This window comes from Haliotis rufescens, unplaced genomic scaffold, assembly GCF_023055435.1.
Source record: "Haliotis rufescens isolate VD_foot unplaced genomic scaffold, xgHalRufe1.0.p SCAF_15, whole genome shotgun sequence".
Lineage (NCBI taxonomy): Eukaryota > Metazoa > Mollusca > Gastropoda > Lepetellida > Haliotidae > Haliotis > Haliotis rufescens.
Window position 1 is genome coordinate 30,636,927 of NW_025963835.1, and position 24,762 is coordinate 30,661,688.

Genomic DNA, 24,762 nt, shown 5'->3' on the forward strand with positions numbered 1-24,762 from the left:
AAATATATAAGTACGTACCCTACATTTTTTTTACACTAAACCACACATACCGCATTCTCTGATCAATACCATTTCCGCTTCATGTTCGACACACGTTTAGCCATAATTGTTGATCTTTTGTGAAGGACGGGAATTGTTCATCCTGTTTCTCCAATCAAAGAACAAAAAAAAATAGTTTGGGTGGATATAATACTTGATATATGTTGCATATTGTATCCCACAGTATCGCAACATTGGGACAGTTGTTTGTTTGTTGTCTGTTGTCTGTAGGTACAACATGCTTTGTGTTAATCCCTGATATTGAAAACATCGTAACAAATAGTGGACAGTATGTCATACGATATTAAATGGCCATGTTTGTGTGCTTATGTTCTGTAACAGGTTTAACAAATAGTGGACAATATGTCATAACGATATTAAATAACCATGTTTGTGTGCTTATGTTTTGAAACAGGTTTAACAAATAGTGGACAGTATGTCATACGATATTAAATGACAATGTTTGTGTGCTTATGTTCTGTAACAGATTTAACGTAATAAACAAAATATGTTTTGTGACAGTTTCGACAGTGCTGGGAAATTCCCCTACAAAGGCCCCACTGACGCCTTTAGGTCCCGGAAACGGTCTGTACAAACGGTTGTTAGACTGGGCCAAGATGTTGTCCTCCAGGAATGGAACGGCTGTGAAAGAACACCCCTTAGTATTCAACAGCGGAACTCGGTCAGGTTTGTATGAACTATATGCTTTATTGTAATAGCAATATTTGAATATTATTATGGTACTATAAGTGTGATATATGACATATAGAGTGATACACACTAAACATTCCATACGATATACATTAAATATGCCATGATATACATACTGTATATTTCGTGTGATACATTGTGTATTTCATGTGCTATATACTAAATATTCTTGGACATACACTAAATACTCCTTGTGAATCACAAAACATTCCATGTGACAGACGCAGTATGTATCATGTAAAACACGATCTACATTTGCATATATCGGCAAATCTGAAACACGTTATGTTTATCAACATTGAAAAATATTCATACTAATGGAAACTCTGGAAGAATTTCGGAATCTAGTCCCAGTCAAAAATCAGTCAGATTTAACCACACACTCCCATTGACTTCATAATTGTTAGGAATACAACATATGTGTCAATGTGATAATCCTGCGTTTATCTACAGAACACACGACGTTGCAAACAGTGACAACAACGCCTCTACCAACACCTATTCCAACAACTACTATGGAAGTTGAACCAACGGAATTAGAAGGTTACTTTTTGTCATATAAATACTTACACGGGCTAATCGTGCACAGTTAGAAACCCAGAGTTTAAGACGTGATTCTTTTGAAAATGGAATTTTAGATAAATGTGGATGAATATCTTGCAAAAGAAAGTGAAACGAACACGCTCTTCAAATTCAGTGGACTGTATTTATCAGTTCTGTTTATCAATGGGCACAAGTGACACAGTTGTCTAAGCTGCTGCAAGTAGTTGTTGCCGAACCAGGATCCCCTTTTTATCGGGTTCAGCTTACCTCCGATTATGATTTTTCAAAAATTAAAGTATCATGCAGTGATGTAATGTCTGAGAGTGAAACTAAACACATTAGGTCTTTGTAACATACATGCAAAAACATACTATAATGTATCTAATTTAAAAACGAACATATAACCATTTTGGTACATGGAGAACAGACTTCCCCGTTGTCTGAGGCGACAAACTTCACCGTGCAAAGATGCATTCCTTGGGCATGTCAGGATCCCATGATCGTGGGCTTGCATTCCAGATTGTCCCTGATCGTGATCCGCGCTGTTCTTTTCCTCCTTTGGGTTGACCAACCGATAAACGCCATAGGCTGTCGATAGGCTTTCGTCCTATATGAAGCTGACACACCATGATACAAAAACTGGAATACTGTTCCAATTGATCTTTCCCCCAACTCACTCACTCTAGTTTATTTTATAATGTGAAGCTATATCTATAACAAACATTTCAGTCAGAGGAATTAGTGTTCTGTTAGAATATCAAATAATATTGTTGAAAGATTAAGCTCATTATTGCTTCAGCATATCTAAGTATTTCTGTTTCATGAACACATGGTGGTAATATAGTGGGAAGCGTACAGTCGACTCTTCTTTTAGCATAGATGTCTTGTGGTTATGGAAGGGGTTATGCTATTGACTAAAGTTCTTATGACTGATCTGGCAAATGATATGATTCCCTACAGAGCGTACCATGCCATCAACATTGTCCAGACCAACGACAACAGTAACAACTGCACAGGAGGTTGAACCCCCAGAGTTGGAAGGTCACTTTTGATAGATGAATTATTGATAACAATTAAAGATAACTCACATGCAGCTACACTTTGTGTGAGCTTTGCTGCTATCTGGACACAGCAAGATGTACAATATGTAGCGTACAACACGCTGTACTTAATCCATTTCTTCCTAACACCTATATATTTCGTGGCCAGCCAGTTCAACGCAATATTCTGATTGTGGCACACCGTCCCAATTCGTACCATACTCCAGACCAACAGCTATAGTTACAATTGCAAAGAAGTTGAACCCACCGTGACAGAAAGTTACTTGAAAAAGAAGGGTTTGTTACGATGCATAATGTTCTTGATAATTAACAAACATTTATCTGACATTATGTTGGAGATTCGTTTTATAATGTTGGTTGCATCAAATGGCCAAGTGATCTGTCGTCTATTGCACGCATTGATATTTCTTGGTATGTTTTCCTACAGGGCATACCATGCCACCAACTATGCCCAGGCCAACAACCACGTGTCCCTCCAATGCATACGATGCTATAACTACAGTTGAACCTCGTTGTGTCGAATTTGGATATATCGAATTCTCTATTCTCTAGAACTCATTTGAGAGTCCCAAGTATCCAAATTAAGCGTAATATTCCGTGATGCCTCGAACCCCGGGTAACTCAAACTTTCGAGTTCGACACAACGAGGTTCGACTGTATATTCCAACAACTTCAGTACCATTTGCAGAGGACGTTGAACCCGTTGTATATCCTTGATATACTCGAATAGCTATATTATTGCACCTGTGGAGATTCCGCTCGACTATGAAATTTAGAAATGATTGAGATATGTGTTCCATGGTCATCTGTGGACGTTGTTTATAACGAAGGCTGACACAATCCATACTCACGTATTAAAGAACTTAATTGGAGCAGTTCGCAGTGGATTGATAATGTTCTATCGCTGTTTCATGGCATACGACAAATGGTATTTGATACTCTATTTAACTCGTAATCACCCTAACCACTTTAGTCCTTCAAAAGGAATAGGCACCAATTACCTTACTTAGATGACCCCACAGAGTTACCAATACAGTCGGTCATGCAAAAAGTGGGGACCTGCAAAACATATATCCAGGGTTCGAGACATCAGGGGAATTTGGATACTTTGGACTCTCAAATGAGTTCCTGACAACCGGGATTTCGATACATCCAAGTTCGACACAACGACGTTCGACTGTATGTGTATTTACAATGAATAAATTAAATAATGAAAACGAAAGTAGAGAAATAGATATCAACATTGCTCACTTAAACTTTTTTATAACATGTATGTATACCCTTAAAGACGTTTTCTTTGACGTTATATGGAAAAACAGCTTATTCTTGTACATTTCCAATGTACTGTTTTGATATGCATCATGCTTGGCCAATAAACTGGAACCTAAGTTACAAGATCGAGTTGATCCAATTGATCGAGTCAATGCACCCAGATGATGTTTGACATACAAATGTTTTGTTACAGTAACAGCTTCAACAGCCATGGAAAATACCCCTGCTACAGCCCAATTGACAACGTTATTTCCCCAAAAAGGTATATACTTTAGACTTTTCCTGTTGCCCCCCCTCCACACACACACACACACACACACACACACACACACACACACACACACACACACACACACACACACACACACACACACACACACACACACACACACACACACACACACACACACACACACACACCTCGCCCTACCATTAGATTGAAACACAGTGGCCTGTAATACAGTTCGAATAGTATGTATGTATGTATGTGTGTGTGTGTGTGTGTGTGTATGTGTGTGTGTCTCTCTCTCTCTCTCTGTATGTGTGTGTGTGTGTGTGTGTGTGTGTGTGTGTGTGTGTGTGTGTGTGTGTGTGTGTGTGTGTGTGTGTGTGTGTGTGTGTGTGTGTGTAACTTGTTGCTAACTATAGCCTTATTAATGAAAAAACGCAGAATAATATATTCACTAAATATATCTCCTGTTTATTTGCCAACACACTAACCTATGAAAATCCAGCAACTCATGCGTGTCTTGAGAGGCCAAGGCAACACACAAACGGCTAACGGGATCGGGTGGTCAGGCTCGCCGACTTGGGTGATGCATGTCATCATATCCCAATTGCGTGGATCGATGCTCATGATATCAATCACTGGACTATCTGTCTATACCCGATTATTTACAGACCGCCGTAATATAGTTGGAATATTGCTGAGTGTGGCGTTAAACACCAAACAAAACAAAAGCCAACACACTCTGTACTTGTACCGTATACGTATAGACTAACAGGCAAAAGAAACGCCACCAAACATTTTTTTGGTTTTAAGCAAAACTGACGCAAAATGTAGTAACATGCATGTGTACAGTATGACCAAATGTGACGGAAGGAGGCACGTATAAGCAAAGGTACTATTGATGTTGACAATGTTACTATTCTGTGAAACGATACAACTGGTGTTTATCATGTATCCGGAATTTGCTAAAAACTTAATAGCCTAATTTGACTACCGATAGGGTAGGGCGCGCTTACCCTTTTTGAGAACACCTGGTGTCCCCACGGATTAATTTCATCATTATTTAGACCCGGAACCTGATTCAGCACATAATCGACACTGATAATTATCTGGTTTTGACGTTTTATATTTATTTCAGTTTCGAAAGCCATGGATGTCCCTACCCGAGCTTCCATGACTGCTTTAGTCTCCGGAAAGGATATGTACAACCGGTTGCTGGGCATGGTGAAGCTGTTGAACAATGGAAGAGGACAATCCTTAATAGTCAATCGTGTAACTAAACCAGGTTAGTTTAGAATACATTCAGTACTGGGTCTGTTACAGTCAGGCTAAGGTACATGTCAAATCCAGGTGCTATATTGAGAATCTCACCCTCGTGTTTTTTTACATCAAACATATCATCACGAGTCAAAACGAACGAAATCACTCGGGTGAGATTATATTTATTCTCCAAAATCATTCTTCCAACATGTTGAGTTTGTAAAAAGTGTGTGTAAATGGTAGAGCAAAAAGGCTTCGTGGTGCCGTTGATCAGAGCGATCTTTGCGCTAAGGTGATCGTAGCTCCCATACCTAAACATAGACTTACGACTGTCTTAGCTCTAAAGTAGTTTTGTACAACGGCACCCAGGAGTGATAAGTGACGTCATTTGATGATGACCTCATTGCCACCGATGATTATGACGTCATTATAACCGATATCATCACAATGGCCTGAAAAGCAATGTGATGCAATTTCCCTCCAGGCAATATTTCTCCTGTGGAAGTGTGTCTTGGATGATAAAATAAACATATGGATAAGAATTAGCCTTTATCTATATTCCCACTTAAAACATATCCTACAGAAACAATCTCTTTATCATATGGTTTTAAAATAAATATCTCGAGACTCATATATGTATGATAATGATTAGCTTCACACAGTCATACGAGTGTCACCCTGTGTTTATCTACAGAATACACGACGTTGCAAACCGTGTCAACAACGTCTCTACCAACACCTATTCCAACAACTACCATGGAAGTTGAACCAACGGAATTTAAAGGTCATTGTCAGTCGCATTCATACTTACACAGGCTAATCATACGCAGGATTGGCAGAGTCATAGCGTTCCTAACATAGATATGTTCTATATGTACCAGCTTTGTTGTAGATTAGAACCTAAGACATCCTTCTTTACAAGGCCCTCATGCGTTCCCGCTTATATTATGTCACGCCACCTCAGCAAAAAGAGGCAAAAGGACATTCTTTTTCATACCAAACCTGTTATAGGTTGTGTTTATATGATTCAGATTCAGATTCTTTATTACAGGCCAAAGGCCCATAATACATGCTTGATTTTATTAACATGTACTGCGCTTACGCTAATATAAAGGCAGATGTACAATCATATGCAAGAAAGTGTGGTACATGTTTCAAATGTTGCCAACAGTTGTTTAACATTGCGACATTATGTTTCATTGAACTATAAATATCACTCATCATTTAAGAGTGCAGTTCCGTGTTTATAAACTTTATGTAAATACTGACAAGTATGATGAATAACATTTTATGAATGAGAATTAAACATATGCATGTACGCATATGTTGACTCGTCAATAAGAGCTTTTCAGAAGGGATCTTAAATACCTGACAATCGTCCGTTAGAATCGGTCTTCAGCAACCCATGCTTGCCGAAAAAGGCGACTACATGTATGTTTGTCGTAAGAGGCGACTAACGGGATCGGGTGGTCAGGTTGGTGCATGTCATCGTACCCCAATTGCGTGGATCGGTGCTCATGATGTCAACCCTTGGATTGTCTGGTCCAGACTCGATTATTTACAGATCGCCGTCATATAGCTGGAATATTAAACAACAAAGAAACAAATAAAACGATCCGAATCTCCTGAATTTGTCATCCATGTTTGTTGCCACTGTTTTGTTATAACGTTTTCGTTTATATGATCTATTTTTTTCAAACGCCTCTTGTTATGTCGATGTAAGTTATTAGGCTTGTGATTATTCAAAATACACATGCGACTAAACCTGATTGCAGTCCAGTTGTTTTAGTGGGTTGGTGCTGTAATATTACTACAAGCGGCGTAAAACCACATTCACTCACCCACTCTAGTGTTACATTACTCCATGTTGTGTATAGAAGTAATGAATATCGGACAAACTGGGCACACAAACTTATTAGGATAATATCAATTGAATTAATACTATCATCGTGCGCAGGATTTGCCGACAGGACAGTTCTTACAATGACTGTTCATTATGAATACCGTAAATCATGGAATACATGTTCAGGTATTCTTCTTGTCATGGCCCGTATATCAGTCAGCACAATGGCCCTTACAGGTCGACAATAAACCTTACGAAAGAGGAATAATATTAAATGCAAAATTTTAACAAGTTACAGTATCTTTTAATACAGATGAAAATATAGCTGTGTTCTTTTCAATATTTGTATATGCTATTTGAGGAGTTTTATTATGCATTTTTAACATATGGACCAAAGCTGTTTTTAGATTAAGTAAAAGAACGAAAATGTGGTGAAAGGTTATCCATTTAGTAGGTGCTTGATCCTTGTTGACTCTCATGTGACCCTCGTCTATTACCAGATGATGTATTGAACTTGTCATTTTAGAATACATGACCATGCTTGTTGCTTCCGTTTGTGGTCCTTTTACTGCTTGACTGCTTTTGTTCTAATTGTATTAAAATGTCCGCTAATGCTTATGTCGATGTATGTTTTGAGGCGTGTAGGGATTCCAAATATACTGGAAACTAAACTCATAACGATAGGGTGATGGTGTATGGTAGTACATTATAGAACAAATGAATGTCGGACCAATCATGCATTCATATTAGTTACTGCTCCAGTTTCATTCAATCATCCATCTGCAACGAGTTAAACAGAAGAAAGGGACATCACACGAATATACTGCTATATGTTATGATAATATATATGTATTTTGTTAAGTGTCCTGTCACATGACATGTTATTGCAATGCAATTTTGGCAGATTGTTCACTTTGTCTACACCTTTGGAATGAAACCCAAAAATTCGCATCCTTAAGATTAGGCTTAAAATGTTACCTTTCTTTACATTTCTGGCACAATTGTTCTTGTGTTTTAAAAGTGTGTCACCAAACTGAGTGCATTTCCAGTTTTCCGCGTGGCAAGAACGTTATCAACCGTCAATTTACTACTGACTCAGGTACCACAGACCACAGATATTGTATTTGTTGTTGTGACGAATATACTTCCTTTTTGAAAATGTTGATGTATATATTCAGTTTCTTTATATTCTGTAACAGATAGAGTAACGACAACAACAAGCGCAACTCTCACCTCATCTCCTGCAGCTAGAGCAGCGGAAGAGCCCCAACGGTCGGAGAAAGGTTTGTGACCAAATATTTAATAACATCTAGAGGTGGAATCAAATATTTTCTTCATGCATGTTCTCGCCCGGTCCGAATTTTACTGCTGATGCAGTGTTACCACTCCAATGATTACAGTCTATATGCAGAGTTGCGTTCCGTGGATGCAAGGATCCGAATTGATCCGAAGTTCTTTCCAGCTATTGCGGCAATGGCACAGATGGTCTCATGAACTCGGGCGATTCTTGTGGGTGTCAGTTTGAAATCCCGAATTAGACCTGATTATAGACCTTGATGTGTCGCCATCAGTGGAGTTTATCAATGTATTATCAGCTCGAATAACTTTGACCGTCAACACTTTGGATATTTGTTCCAAAGTTAACACACAGATGTATCGTATCTAAACTACAGCTCCAGTCATGGTTTGATCATTCTCACTGCTCAAAACACAACAAACTAAAATGACACAATTTTTCATGTATGCGTCGAGTATTACCCATACATGAGAATGTGAGAATTAAAGAAAAGTAATCCTGGATAAGATTACAAATTGTCGCAGTGTAACAATTCTATTAAAGATGTGTTGAGCTTGATTGTTGTTTAACGCCGTATTCTGCAATATTCCAGCTGTATGACGGCTTTCTGTCAAAGGCAAGTATTGATGTGTACGTTTATGATATGTTTGAAATCTGCACAATAATATTAATGACTTTTACAGTTTCGAGAGTCATCGATGTCCCCACACCAGCTTCTTTGACAACCTTTGTCCCAAGAAACGCCCTGTACAGCCGGCTGCGAGGCATGGTTAAACAGCTGTCCTCCAGGAACCAAGCCGATGCCAACAAACCTCCCTTAGTATTTAAAACCCAAACTCAAGCAGGTTAGTCTGGAATACTTGTAGTGCTGAGATAGTCACGCAGTACTATACACTTGACAAGGAAACATTACATTTCTTTGTGGTACACGGTATATATCAAGCCTCTGGAAGGAGGATGGTCTATGTCAATATCCCTACGTTGATTTGAGAACCTGAAACAGAATATTTCCAATTCAAGTTTATAACATTTATAGTGTCTTGTGCTTATGGCAAAGGATCTTGTTTCATCACATGATTTACATAACTCGAAACATAGTGTGTATTTTAATGTACAGTTATATTTAATAAAACGTGTGTCATCCTGTGTTTATCTGTAGAGCACACACCGTTTTCTACCGTATCAGCAACTTCTCTGTCAAGTATTCCAACCAGTACAGTAGAAATTGAACCAACAGAACAAAAAGGTTATTGTCAGTTGAAGTAATACTTTCATCAGCTAATCATACGCAGGATTAAGATATGAAGAGTTCTTAACACGACTGTTCATCATGAATACCGTAAATCATGGAACAAATATCAGACATTCTTCTTTTCATGGCTCTTATACCAGACCGCTTGTGTAATTACCACAAAAAATAAGAAAAGAAGAAAGTTTTTCCCCGTTTAGGCTCAGGAATAACAAACTGTGTGGAATTCGACGGATAGTGTCTGAAGTGGAGCCCTGCAACGAGCATTGAACAAGGACGGTCATTGTCGTGATGTTTTTTCAGTAAACAGTTTAAAGATTTTTTTTTTTAAATCAACGACACCCATGCTAATATAAAAAGTGTGTGTAAATGGTATAGCAAAAAGGCTTCGTGGTGCCGTTGAACAGAGCGATCTTTGCGCTAAGGTGATCGTAGCTCCCATACCTAAACATAGACTTACGACAGTCTTAGCTCTAAAGTAGTTTTGTACAACGGCACCCAGGAGTGATAAGTGACGTCATTTGATGATGACCTCATTGTCACCGATGATTATGACGTCATTATTACCGATATCATCACAATGGCCTGCAAAGCAATGTGATGCAATTTCCCTCCAGGCAATATTTCTCCTGTGGAAGCCTGTCTTGGATGATAAAATAAACATATGGATAAAAACTAGCCTTCATCTATATTCCCACTTAAAACATATCCTACAGAAACATTCTCTTTATCATATGGTTTTAAAATAAACATCTCGAGACTCATATATGTATGATAATGTTTAGCTTCACACAGTCATACGAGTGTCACCCTGTGTTTATCTACAGAATACACGACGTTGCAAACCGTGTCAACAACGTCTCTACCAACACCTATTCCAACAACTACCATGGAAGTTGAACCAACGGAATTTGAAGGTCATTGTCAGTCGCATTCATACTTACACAGGCTAATCATACGCAGGATTGGCAGAGTCATAGCGTTCCTAACACAGATATGTTCTATATGTACCAGCTTTGTTGTAGATTAGAACCCAAGACATGCTTCTTTACAAGTCCCTCATGCGTTCCCGCTTATATTATGTCACGCCACCTCAGTAAAAAGAGGAATAAGGGCATTCTTTTACTTACCAAAACTGATATAGGTTGTGTTTATGAGAATTAAACATATGCATGTACGTATATGTTGACTCGTCAGTAAGAGCTTTTCAGAAGGGATGATAATTACCTGACAATCGTCCATTAGAATAGGTCTTCAGCAACCCATGCTTGCCGAAAAAGGCGACTATGCTTGTCGCTAGAGGCGACTTACGGGATCGGGTGGTCAGGTTGGTGCATGTCATCGTACCCCAATTGCGTGGATCGGTGCTCATGATGTCAACCCTTGGATTGTCTGGTCCAGACTCGATTATTTACAGATCGCCGTCATATAGCTGGAATATTAAACAACAAAGAAACAAATAAAACGATCCGAATCTCCTGAATTTGTCATCCATGTTTGTTGCCACTGTTTTGTTATAACGCCTTTCGTTTATATGATCTATTTTTTTCAAACGCCTCTTGTTATGTCGATGTAAGTTATTAGGCTTGTGATTATTCAAAATACACATGCGACTAAACCTGATTGCAGTCCAGTTGTTTTAGTGGGTTGGTGCTGTAATATAACTACAAGCGGCGTAAAACCACATTCACTCACCCACTCTAGTGTTACATTACTCCATGTTGTGTATAGAAGTAATGAATATCGGACCAACTGGGCACACAAAATTATTAGGATAATATCAGTTGAATTAATACTATCATCGTGCGCAGGATTTGCCGATAGAACAGTTCTTACAATGACTGTTCATTATGAATACCGTAAATCATGGAATACATGTTCAGGTAATCTTCTTGTCATGGCCCGTATACCAGTCCGCACAATGGCCCTTACAGGTCGACAATAAACCTTACGAAAGAGGAATAATATTAAATGCAATGTTGTAACAAGTTATAGGATCTTTTAATACAGATGAAAATATAGCTGTGTTCTTTTCAATATTTGTATATGCCATTTGAGGAGTTTTATTATGCATTTTTAACATTTGGACCAAAGCTGTTTTTAGATTAAGTAAAAGTACAAACATGTGGTGAAAGGTTATCCATTTAGTAGGTGCTTGATCCTTGTTGACTCTCATGTGACCCTCGTCTATTACCAGATGATGTATTGAACTTGTCATTTCAGAATACATGACCATGCTTGTTGCTTCCGTTTGTGGTCCTTTTACTGCTTAACTGATTTTGTTCTAATTGTATTAAAATGTCCGCTAATGCTTATGTCGATGTATGTTTTGAGGCTTGTAGAGATTCAAAATAGACTGGAAACTAAACTCATAACGATAGGGTGATGGTGTACGGTAGTACATTATAGAACAAATGAATGTCGGACCAATCATGCATTCATATTAGTTACTGCTCCAGTTTCATTCAATCATCCATGTGTCAACGAGTTAAACAGAAGAAAGGGACATCACACGAATATACTGCTATATGTTATGATAATATATATGTATTTTGTTAAGTGTCCTGTCACATGACATGTTATTGCAATGCAATTTTGGCACATTGTTCACTTTGTCTTCTCCTTTGGGATGAAACCCAAACATTCGCATCCATAAGATCAGGCTTAAAATGTTACCTTTCTTTACATTTATGGCACAATTGTTCTTCTGTTTAAAAAGTGTGTCACCAAACTGAGTGCATTTCCAGTTTTCCGCGTGGCAAGAACAGGGCTGCTCACGTTATCAACCGTCAATTTACTACTGACTCAGGTACCACAGACCACAGATATTGTATTTGTTGTTGTGACGAATATACTTCCTTTTTGAAAATGTGGATGTATATATTCAGTTTCTTTATATTCTGTAACAGATAGAGTAACGACAACACCAAGCGCAACTCACACCTCATCTCCTGCAGCTAGAGCGGCGGAAGAGCCCCAACGGTCGGAGAAAGGTTTGTGACCAAATATTTAATAACATCTAGAGGTGGAATCAAATATTTTCTTCATGCATGTTCTCGCCCGGTCCGAATTTTACTGCTGATGCAGTGTTACCACTCCAATGATTGCAGTCTATATGCAGAGTTGCGTTCCGTGGATGCAAGGATCCGAATTGATCCGAAGTTCTTTCCAGCTATTGCGGCAATGGCACATATGGTCTCATGAACTCGGGCGATTCCTTGTGGGTGTCAGTTTGAAATCCCGAATTATACCTGATTATAGACCTTGATGTGTCGCCATCAGTGGAGTTCATCAATGTATTATCAGCTCGAATAACTTTGACCGTCAACACTTTGGATATTTGTACCAAAGTTAACACACAGATGTATCGTATCTAAACTACAGCTCCAGTCATGGTTTGATCATTCTCACTGCTCAAAACACAACAAACTAAAATGACACAATTTTTCATGTATGCGTCGAGTATTACCCATACATGAGAATGTGAGAATTAAAGAAAAGTAATCCTGGATAAGATTACAAATTGTCGCAGTGTAACAATTCTGTTAAAGATGTGTTTAGCTTGATTGTTGTTTAGCGCCGTATTCTGCAATATTCCAGCTGTATGACGGCTTTCTGTCAAAGGCAAGTATTGATGTGTACGTTTATGATATGTTTGAAATCTGCACAATAATATTAATGACTTTTACAGTTTCGAGAGTCATCGATGCCCCCACACCAGCTTCTTTGACAACCTTTGTCCCCAGAAACGCCCTGTACAGCCGGCTGCTAGGCATGGTTAAACAGCTGTCCACTAGGAGCCGAGCCGATGCCAACAAACATCCCTTAGTATTTAAAACCCAAACTCAAGCAGGTAAGTTTGGAATACTTGTAGTGCTGAGATAGTCACGCAGTACTATACACTTGACAAGGGAACATTTAATTTTTTGTGGTACACAGTATATATTAAGCCTCTGGAAGGAGGATGGTCTATGTCAATATCCCTACGTTGATTTGAGAACCTGAAACAGAAAATTTCCAATTCAAGATGATAAAATTTATAGTGTCTTGTGCTTATGGCAAAGGATCTTGTTTCATTACATGATTTACATAACTCGAAACATAGTGTGTATTTTAATGTACAGTTAGATTTAATAAAACGTGTGTCATCCTGTGTTTATCTGCAGAGCACACACCGTTTTTTACCGTATCAGCAACTTCTCTGTCAAGTATTCCAACCAGTACCGTGGAAATTGAACCAACAGAGCAAAAAGCTTATTGTCAGTTGAAATAATACTTTCATCAGCTTATCATACGCAGGATTAAGATATGAAGAGTTCTTAACACGACTGTTCATCATGAATACCGTAAATCATGGAACAAATATCAGACATTCTTCTTTTCATGGCTCTTACACCAGACCGCTTGTGTAATTACCACAAAAAATAAGAAAAGAAGAAAGTTTTTCCCCGTTTAGGCTCAGGAATAACAAACTGTGTGGAATTCGACGGATAGTGTCTGAAGTGGAGCCCTGCAACGAGCATGGAACAAGGACGGTCATCGTCGTGATGTTTTTTCAGTAAACAGTTTAAAGATTTGTTTTTTTAAAATTAACGACACCCATGCTAATATAAAAAGTGTGTGTAAATGGTATAGCAAAAAGGCTTCGTGGTGACGTTGAACAGAGCGATCTTTGCGCTAAGGTGATCGTAGCTCCCATACCTAAACATAGACTTATGACAGTCTTAGCTCTAAAGTAGTTTTGTACAACGGCACCCAGGAGTGATAAGTGACGTCATTTGATGAGGACCTCATTGTCACCGATGATTATGACGTCATTATTACCGATATCATCACAATGGCCTGCAAAGCAATGTGATGCAATTTCCCTCCAGGCAATATTTCTCCTGTGGAAGCCTGTCTTGGATGATAAAATAAACATATGGATAAAAACTAGCCTTTATCTATATTCCCACTTAAAACATATCCTACAGAAACATTCTCTTTATCATATGGTTTTAAAATAAACATCTCGAGACTCATATATGTATGATAATGTTTAGCTTCACACAGTCATACGAGTGTCACCCTGTGTTTATCTACAGAATACACGACGTTGCAAACCGTGTCAACAACGTCTCTACCAACACCTATTCCAACAACTACCATGGAAGTTGAACCAACGGAATTTGAAGGTCATTGTCAGTCGCATTCATACTTACACAGGCTAATCATACGCAGGACTGGCAGAGTCATAGCGTTCCTAACACAGATATGTTCTATATGTACCAGCTTTGTTGTAGATTAGAACCCAAGACATGCTTCTTTACAAGTCCCTCGTGCGTTCCCGCTTATATTATGTCACGCCACCTCAGTAAAAAGAGGAATAAGGGCATTCTTTTTCTTACCAAACCTGTTATAGGTTGTGTTTATATGAATGAGAATTAAACATATGCATGTACGTATATGTTGACTCGTCAATAAGAGCTTTTCAGAATGGATGATAATTACCTGACAATCGTCCATTAGAATAGGTCTTCAGCAACCCATGCTTGCCGAAAAAGGCGACTATGCTTGTCGCTAGAGGCGACTTACGGGATCGGGTGGTCAGGTTGGTGCATGTCATCGTACCCCAATTGCGTGGATCGGTGCTCATGATGTCAATCCTTGGATTGTCTGGTCAAGACTTGATTATTTACAGATCGCAGTCATATAGCATGAATACTAAACAACAAAGAAACAAATAAAACGATCCGAATCTCCTGAATTTGTCATCCATGTTTGTTGCCACTGTTTTGTTATAACGCCTTTCGTTTATATGATCTATTTTTTTCAAACGCCTCTTGTTATGTCGATTTAAGTTATTAGGCTTGTAATTATATCAAAGTACACATGCGGCTGAACCTGATTGCATTCCCGCTGTTTTACTGGGTCGGTGCTGTAATATTACTACAAGCGGCGTAAAACCACATTCACTCACCCACTCTAGTGTTACATTACTCCATGTTGTATATAGAAGTAATGAATATCGGACCAACTGGGCACACAAAATTATTAGGATAATATCAGTTGAATTAATACTATACGTGCGCAGGATTTGCCGATAGAACAGTTCTTACAATGACTGTTCATTATGAATACCGTAAATCATGGAATACATGTTCAGGTAATCTTCTTGTCATGGCCCGTATACCAGTCCGCACAATGGCCCTTACAGGTCGACAATAAACCTTACGAAAGAGGAATAATATTAAATGCAATGTTGTAAAAAGTTATAGGATCTTTTAATACAGATGAAAATATAGCTGTGTTCTTTTCAATATTTGTATATGCCATTTGAGGAGTTTTATTATGCATTTTTAACATTTGGACCAAAGCTGTTTTTAGATTAAGTAAAAGTACAAACATGTGGTGAAAGGTTATCCATTTAGTAGGTGCTTGATCCTTGTTGACTCTCATGTGACCCTCGTCTATTACCAGATGATGTATTGAACTTGTCATTTTAGAATACATGACCATGCTTGTTGCTTCCGTTTGTGGTCCTTTTACTGCTTAACTGCTTTTGTTCTAATTTTATTAAAATGTCCGCTAATGCTTATGTCGATGTATGTTTTGAGGCCTGTAGAGATTCAAAATAGACTGGAAACTAAACTCATAATGATAGGGTGATGGTGTACGGTAGTACATTATAGAACAAATGAATGTCGGACCAATCATGCATTCATATTAGTTACTGCTCCAGTTTCATTCAATCATCCATGTGTCAACGAGTTAAACAGAAGAAAGGGACATCACACGAATATACTGCTATATGTTATGATAATATATATGTATTTTGTTAAGTGTCCTGTCACATGACATGTTATTGCAATGCAATTTTGGCAGTTTGTTCACTTTGTCTTCTCCTTTGGGATGAAACCCAAACATTCGCATTCCTAAGATCAGGCTTAAAATGTTACCTTTCTTTACATTTATGGCACAATTGTTCTTGTGTTTAAAAAGGGTGTCACCAAACTGAGTGCATTTCCAGTTTTCCGCGTGGCAAGAACAGGGCTGCTCACGTTATCAACCGTCAATTTACTACTGACTCAGGTACCACAGACCACAGATATTGTATTTGTTGTTGTGACGAATATACTTCCTTTTTGAAAATGTTGATGTATATATTCAGTTTCTTTATATTCTGTAACAGATAGAGTAACGACAACAACAAGCGCAACTCTCACCTCATCTCCTGCAGCTAGAGCGGCGGAAGAGCCCCAACGGTCGGAGAAAGGTTTGTGACCAAATATTTAATAACATCTAGTGGTGGAATCAAATATTTTCTTCATGCATGTTCTCGCCCGGTCCGAATTTTACTGCTGATGCAGTGTTACCACTCCAATGATTACAGTCTATATGCAGAGTTGCGTTCCGTGGATGCAAGGATCCGAATTGATCCGAAGTTCTTTCCAGCTATTGCGGCAAGGCACAGATGGTCTCATGAACTCGGGCGATTCCTTGTGGGTGTCAGTTTGAAATCCCGAATTATACCTGATTATAGACCTTGATGTGTCGCCATCAGTGGAGTCTATCAATGTATTATCAGCTCGAATAACTTTGACCGTCAACACTTTGGATATTTGTTCCAAAGTTAACACACAGGTGTATCGTATCTAAACTACAGCTCCAGTCATGGTTTGATCATTCTCACTGCTCAAAACACAACAAACTAAAATGACACAACCTGTCATGTATGCGTCGAGTATTACCCATACATGAGAATGTGAGAATTAAAGAAAGTAATCCTGGATAAGATTACAAATTTTCGCAGTGTAACAATTCTGTTAAAGATGTGTTTAGCTTGATTGTTGTTTAGCGCCGTATTCTGCAATATTCCAGCTGTATGACGGCTTTCTGTCAAAGGCAAGTATTGATGTGTACGTTTATGATATGTTTGAAATCTGCACAATAATATTAATGACTTTTACAGTTTCGAGAGTCATCGATGTCCCCACACCAGCTTCTTTGACAACCTTTGTCCCAAGAAACGCCCTGTACAGCCGGCTGCTAGGCATGGTTAAACAGCTGTCCTCCAGGAACCAAGCCGATGCCAACAAACCTCCCTTAGTATTTAAAACCCAAACTCAAGCAGGTTAGTCTGGAATACTTGTAGTGCTGAGATAGTCACGCAGTACTATACACTTGACAAGGGAACATTACATTTCTTTGTGGTACACGGTATATATCAAGCCTCTGGAAGGAGGATGGTCTATGTCAATATCCCTACGTTGATTTGAGAACCTGTTTCAGAAAATTTCCAATTCAAGATGATAACATTTATAATGTCTTGTGCTTATGGCAAAGGATCTTGTTTCATTATATGATTTACATAACTCGAAACATAGTGTGTATTTTAATGTACTGTTAGATTAAATAAAACGTGTGTTATCCTGTGTTTATCTGCAGAGCAAACACCGTTTTCTACCGTATCAGCAACTTCTCTGTCAACTATTCCAACCAGGACAGTGGAAATTGAACCAACAGAACAAGAAGGTTATTGTCAGTTGAAATAATACTTTCATCAGCTAATCATACGCAGGATTAAGATATGAAGAGTTCTTTACACGACTGTTCATTATGAATACCGTAAATCATGGAACAAATAACAGACATTCTTCTTTTCATGGCTCTTATACCAGACCGCTTGTGTAATTACCACAAAAAATAAGAAAAGAAGAAAGCTTTCCCCCGTTTAGGGTGGAATAACAAACTGTCTGGAATTCGACGGATAGTGTCTGAAGTGGAGCCCTGCAACGAGCATTGAACAAAAACAGTCATTGTCGTGATGTTTTTCCAGTGAACAGTTTAAAGAGTTTTTTTTAAAAAAATTACGGCACACATGCTAATATATATTACCTTTTGTTTCTAGAACTAAGGGAAACAGTAATACTAATTATGCTCTCATATTCACGACTGTGACAGTTCCCACCCATCATCCAGATGTCAACGGAGTTCTCAAGGAAACATGGATGGTGTATGATCCCGAAACAGTCGAAAAATAGCTACAAGTTAAGATAGGAAATGTATTTCAGCATCCCTTTGTCGTTTATCCACGTCCCCATCCACGTCCCCATTCCTTCACATGTGTGTCACAGTTTACGCTTAGGATGTTTTAACAACTATAGGCTTGCCTCGATTTCATCCTGCGCTCCTAAATACAATTAGGCAATCGGTGTAGAACTACATTCTGCCGCTCACTAATACAACATAAGCAAAACATGCAGTGATATACCAATATATATTAACCATTCTGAAATGTGAATCTTTAATTCTTTTGTAATCTGGAATAGATCGATTAACAACAGAATCAATGGCTGCATTCACTACAACACCGGATACAGCAGGTGAAGAACCTGGTCGGGCAGAGGAAGGTGGGTGATAAATAGTTTACTTATACCTTCATGTTTACTGAGGCAAGAACCACATTTGAGGGGTTTAGCACCTTTCTATTACTGAAAGATAGAGCTCCATTACTTCATTTTCTCTTGAATATGGTCCCTTTAATGTATGGTAGGGTGTTATGTTGTATTTCAGATTTCACTACGGTTTATCAATTATATGACACGGCTAGATACGTGAGTGAGTGAGTTGGGTTCAACGCCGCTTTTAACAGTATTCAGGTATATCGCGGCGTGTCAGCTTAATGTGGGAGGAAAGCTCGAAGTGATGATGGTCTCAGACGTTTACCACTTCGGTGAAACCCACGAGCACGGGTATGGTGCTGCCAAACCTAGAAATTTAATCGGGACGAACCAGGATTCGAACCCACAATCATAGGTTTCTGGCGTGCCCAAGGGACGCAACTTTGCACAACGAATCGCGGCGCCTTAGACGACTGGGCCACCCGTGCCACCGGCTAGATAAGTACTCTAAATGCAAAACGTAAACGATGCGAATAACCACTGTCGATTATCTGCCGTTATATGAATTATACGAATGGATCACTGAAAATTCGTGATGGTACCGGGTGTTCGCGAAAAAAGTTACCTTGTCTTGCTCTACCTCACACAAGTATCAGTAAAAGAGTAACTACCAGACGCAACGGATATCTGAAAGACCCACGGAATAGCTGTAGCCCTGTATACCACTGTAGAGTGTGTTAACGTTACCAGTCTGTGAGTGAGTGAGTGAGTGAGTGAGTGAGTGAGTGAGTGAGTTTGGTTTTACGCCGCTTTTAGCAATATTCCAGCAATATCAGGGCGGGGGTCACCAGAAATGGGCTTCACACATTGTACCCATGTCGGGATTCGAACCCGGGTCTTCGGCGTGACGAGCGAACGCTTTAACCACTAGGCTACCCGACCGCCCCTTACCAGTCTGTGAGAGAAGTCAGTTAGTGTTTACCGCGTACATATTCGACATTTACACCATCTTGTAATCCTGTTAGCGACTGCATAGATGTGCCTTGTTTCAGTTTCGACAGCCATGGATGTTCCCACTCCAGCTCCTGTCACAACCCCAGTCCCCGGAACTGGTCTGTACAGTCGGCTGCGCGACATGGTCAAACTATTGTCCTTTAGGAACAGAATACCCTTAAACGGACATCCAGTGGTATTCCAAAGTGGAACTGCATCAGGTTAGTGGGACATATATGTGGCGCTGGCATTGATATATTAGGATACAAGTATGCCAACAGAAACTGTTTGCCAACACCCTAACCTATGAAGATCCAACAACCCATGCGTGTCTTGAGAGGCCTAGGCAACACAAAAACGGCAAACGGGATCGGGTGGTCAGGCTCGCCGACTTGGGTGATGCATGTCATCATATCCCAATTGCGTGGATCGATGCTCATGATATCAATCACTGGACTATCTGGCTATACCCGATTATTTACAGACCGCCGTCATATAGTTGGAATATTGCTGAGTGTGGCGTTAAACAACAAACAAAACAAAAGCCAACACACTCTGTATTTGTACCGTATACGTATAGACTAACGGGCAAAAGAAACGCCACCAAACAATTTTTTGGTCTGAAGCAAAACAGACGCAAAATTTAGTAACAGTTGATGTTTTATTATAAAAAAAACAATTAATCAAAAACGGTTTTTGAAAATTACAAGATAAAAAACCATGTACTTGTAGTTCTGCAGACACGTTTATTAGCTGGGTGCACTGTCCAGTATTCGATCACACCCGCAGAATCGACGTCGATCTCTTTTAAAGTCCCGTGCTACACACATGGCTCAGTATCGGATGCGACTCCCTCCAGCAACGCTGCAGGCCCCAACACGACGTCGAACTGAGTACACGAGTCTTCTGACATTCTGATAAGGGATCTGACGCCATTCTTCTTGCAGGGCAATTGCCAAGGCATCCCTCGTGAATGGCGGCTGTTGACGTTTCCGAATCCTGCGTCCATGTTGGTCCTAGATGTGCTCTTTGGGCGACAGGTCCGGTGATCTGGCTGGCCACTGTAATACGGTCACGTTTTTGGCGTTCAGAAAGCCGCTAGTGACTCGAGCTGTGTGAGGTGTGGCGTTGTCCTGCTGAAACAGCGTCAGTGGGTGACGTTGCAGGAAAGGCAGTACCACAGGCCGCAAAACCCCATCAATGTAACGACGTGCAGTGATATTTCCGTCGATGTTGAAGAGATCTGTCTTCTTGGCCCCGCAGATGCCACCCCAGACCAAGACACTACCACCTCCATCAGGCGCAACAACGTGCCGTCAGTTCACCATGTCGTCGGTAGATTCGAATCCGCCCATCAGATTTGAAGAGCGGGCACCTACTCCCGTCGCTGAAGAGCACTCTTCGCCAATTTCTCTGCTGCCTCTGCTGTATAGTCCTGGCCCATCTCAGCCTGTGACGTCGGTGTAGAAACGTTAACGTCATGCCCTTGAAGATCGATAGGCACGGAGACCATACAGGCGGAGTCGTCTAGCAACGGTCCTTCTGCTGGATTTCCAAGGCTGTTTGCGGATGATGATGTCACAGTTAGGAATCTGGACTTTAGGTGAAGCACCCGTAAATACCAGTCTTCCTGTGGGGTCGTGACCTTGGGTCTTCCACTCCTCGGCCTGTCTGCGGTACTGCCAATTTGCCTGTGACGTGTGACAAGTCTGGCGATGTTGTACTTGAAGCAGGCATGGTCCCGGCAACGTGCTCCTGCGTCGCTCCCATTTGCAACATACCGATGGCACTCTCCCTCTGCTCTGCGGTTAGTCGAGGCATGTTCGTTGTTTTAAACGGTTTCATGTGATGAGAGAGTACAATCCTGCTCATATTTTATACCTGAATTTCATACGGGTAACTCTGTGCACATTTTGCATTTTTTAGTTATTAAGTTCACTTTTCTCGCAAATCACGTGAATCACGTGCACAAGTTCACAGGGAATAGGTACCTTGCATTTCAGCTATGTGTTCCCAACTGTTTTTGTGCTGTTTGGCAAATTTGTTGAAAACTGACGACCATTATTTATTTGGTGGCGTTTCTTTTGCCCCTCAGTTTATATTCCCCTAGTGTCACACTATGTTTATCTACAGAACCCACTACGTTGCCAACCGTGTCAACAACGTCTCCACCAACACCTATTCCAACAACTACCATGGAATTTCAACCAACGGAATTAGAAGGTGACAGTCTTATAAATTCTTGTATTGGAAACATCTGAATTAGAAACACAGTAGGTTTATCGTCATTCTATCACAACAAGCCGAGATGATAAACACGAACTCTTTCGAAATAGCGGAGGTGATGATTAATGTGGAATCAGGTTGGTCTGATAGTTTGTATAATTAAATGGTCTAATTTAGGGATCAATGAAGAATGAGTTTAATCCGCTTGTATATAATCTCACGATAACATTTAACTCTCTCTAATATGTCACAGTACCATCCAGCGCAGATCTCATGTAAGCATGTTTCAATCAGTCCTCCCTAGAGAAAATAAGGCCATCTTTACTTCATTTAGTTTTGAAGTACATATCAGTATTCTGACGCCATTATGTTCTACAGAAATAATGCCAGAGTTTTGTGACGTAGAAGACATGTCGCCACAGTTCGAGAGTAGCGACAAATGTCAAGCCGCGGTTGAAATTTGCAGTTTATTTTACATCATTAAAGTGAGATATTTGTCTAAGGTGTATTGCCAAATCTGCTCTACAAAAATCAACACGGAATTTCGCAACGTTAATGTAGTAAGAATATTATTTGCAATTGCCTACCGGTTGATTTTGTGAAAGATGTGCTTTCAAACAAATATTTTCTTACTCGGTGATGCGGTCATCATTCAAGACATCACTCAGCGTAGATTATACCAAGGCCTTTCATAATCCGGCTTTCTAATTGTTCTGCCCGCTGTAAGAAATCTACTTCAGACCATCACGGTGCTGATGACTGCATTACCGCGGACAACCATGGCTCAATATGTTAAATATTGGCACTTTCAGATATATAGAGTTCGCGTTTGTTTTGTCATTGTGTCCTGGGAGAATGTAAATGAACCTAATCTTTTTTTTCAATATTAAGAGTTTCGAACTTTGATTCGATACCTACATGTATACTTTTTTTCAAATCCGAATGAAATTTACCGATAACGCTGATTGACCAATCATAATGATTCTAAATTGTGTTGGTAGAATCTTGCACAGATACTTAAGACGGCATTTCATTCCGAAAACAATAAATCATGGAATTTGGCTTTATCAAAAATTCAAAACTCACAATAGACTCGAACATACGTTTTCCATTTTGTAAGCAAATATATATTTTGTGTTCAACAAGTGCAGTCTGACTTTCCACGTCGATATAGTTCATAATTCAAATTTGGAGGCGGGTACCTCAGATTGATAATTCTGATGATCATCTATGAAGCGGTAAACATATTTTTTTCTTCTTCACCAAAAATAGAAATCTTGTCAGTTGTTATTTAAGTTGAAAAATGAACTAATAAATAATATGTAGACGAAATTATGCCGCTAAAGTTTGATTAATGTCCCTCTGCATAACATTACAATGTACTGTAGTCTATCTGTATGACATTTATAGATGCGGGTGTGACCGTGCTTCACCATGACATATCTGTATTAGTTTCATCATTAATCTACAACTGTCTCGGAACGAAATGGCTCGGTATGACGTTCAGGTTACTGTGGGAAATAAATAAATTATTTCCTACATTTAGAAACGTCCGGTATGTTTTCATTATAGTCTTGTACTTCAGACAGATATAAACTCGACGTTGATATTTCCGCCATGACATATGGCTGACACGCGCAGCATGCATTTCCTGACATGCAGAGTTCGTTACACGACTGGTCCTAATAAATATCGTTGTTAAATGCATAATAGAATACAACCTTCAGTGTTACGTAATAACTAAATTGCAAGTGCCTCCGTAGCATTTGATTGGCGAATCAAGCAATTTATTTTGAATTAAGTTTCGATTAAACGAAATATGATAGGCCACGCCAGACAACGGTTTTCCGATTGGCTGATAACAGAATAGGTTGAATTATTGCTTTGAACGATGTCACCTATTTCGTATCGTTGTCTGTAGTTTTTGTGTGTTAATGGTAAAATAAGCAGTCTGTGAAATTAGTATTGTTGTCAGCTCGATAAGGTTATATTGAAAGCATTTAGTGTTAGGTTGTAATCATTATCATTAAGTCACAAAATGACGCCTGATTATATCTGACTCATTCATGTTCATTATATTTTGGGGCACGAGTGGCCAGGCCCAGTTGTCTAAGGCGCAGCAATTCGTTCTGCTGAGTTGCGTCCCTTAGTCGCGCTGGAAAGCTATGATCGTGGGTTCGAATCTCAGATTCCTCCTGAAGATGAAGCTTGGTTTGTCAGCACGGTACACCCTGGTTAAAACCGAAGTGATGAAAGACTCAATATGCATCACGTCTCTGCCCGCCCCTTTCAAGCTGAAACGTTGGTATAACTGAAATACTGTACATAGCGGCGTTAAACTAGCTCACTCACTCACTCATAATATTTCCAAACTGTGTGAGATATAGAACTGAAGACGCATTACTTGAGTAAGACTATTTGTAATTGGGAAAAGCATCCACTTTGGTTGGACAGAGAGGGTATGGAGTTTAATCTCTGTGTATTTATATGTTTTGCAACAGATATAGTAACGACATCAACACCAGCTCCTACAACTACATTCCCAGCTGCAGCAGAGACTGAAGAGTCTGGAAGAGTAGATGAAGGTTTGTTAAGATGATGGGTTTGCGCAACTGCGTATATCTCATCAGTCTATCATCCACAGCATCATCATCCC

General features: G+C 39.5%; 1 protein-coding gene across 1 annotated transcript in view; it reads left to right on the plus strand.

The window, feature by feature from the left end:
• Positions 1 to 565: 565 nt before the first annotated feature.
• The window catches only part of LOC124131927 (mucin-5AC-like), a 38,757-nt gene continuing 14,560 nt past the window's right edge, over positions 566 to 24,762 (plus strand). Inside the window, exons 1-14 of the mRNA XM_048396450.1 lie at positions 566 to 726; positions 1,204 to 1,293; positions 3,820 to 3,888; positions 4,994 to 5,140; positions 5,810 to 5,899; positions 8,158 to 8,241; positions 8,939 to 9,100; positions 10,332 to 10,421; positions 12,414 to 12,497; positions 13,196 to 13,357; positions 18,816 to 18,896; positions 19,940 to 20,101; positions 22,014 to 22,103; positions 24,608 to 24,691. Coding sequence (XP_048252407.1) covers positions 657 to 726; positions 1,204 to 1,293; positions 3,820 to 3,888; positions 4,994 to 5,140; positions 5,810 to 5,899; positions 8,158 to 8,241; positions 8,939 to 9,100; positions 10,332 to 10,421; positions 12,414 to 12,497; positions 13,196 to 13,357; positions 18,816 to 18,896; positions 19,940 to 20,101; positions 22,014 to 22,103; positions 24,608 to 24,691 — 1,465 coding nt within the window. The 5' untranslated portion in view covers positions 566 to 656. The remainder of the gene's footprint in view (positions 727 to 1,203; positions 1,294 to 3,819; positions 3,889 to 4,993; positions 5,141 to 5,809; positions 5,900 to 8,157; positions 8,242 to 8,938; positions 9,101 to 10,331; positions 10,422 to 12,413; positions 12,498 to 13,195; positions 13,358 to 18,815; positions 18,897 to 19,939; positions 20,102 to 22,013; positions 22,104 to 24,607; positions 24,692 to 24,762) is intronic.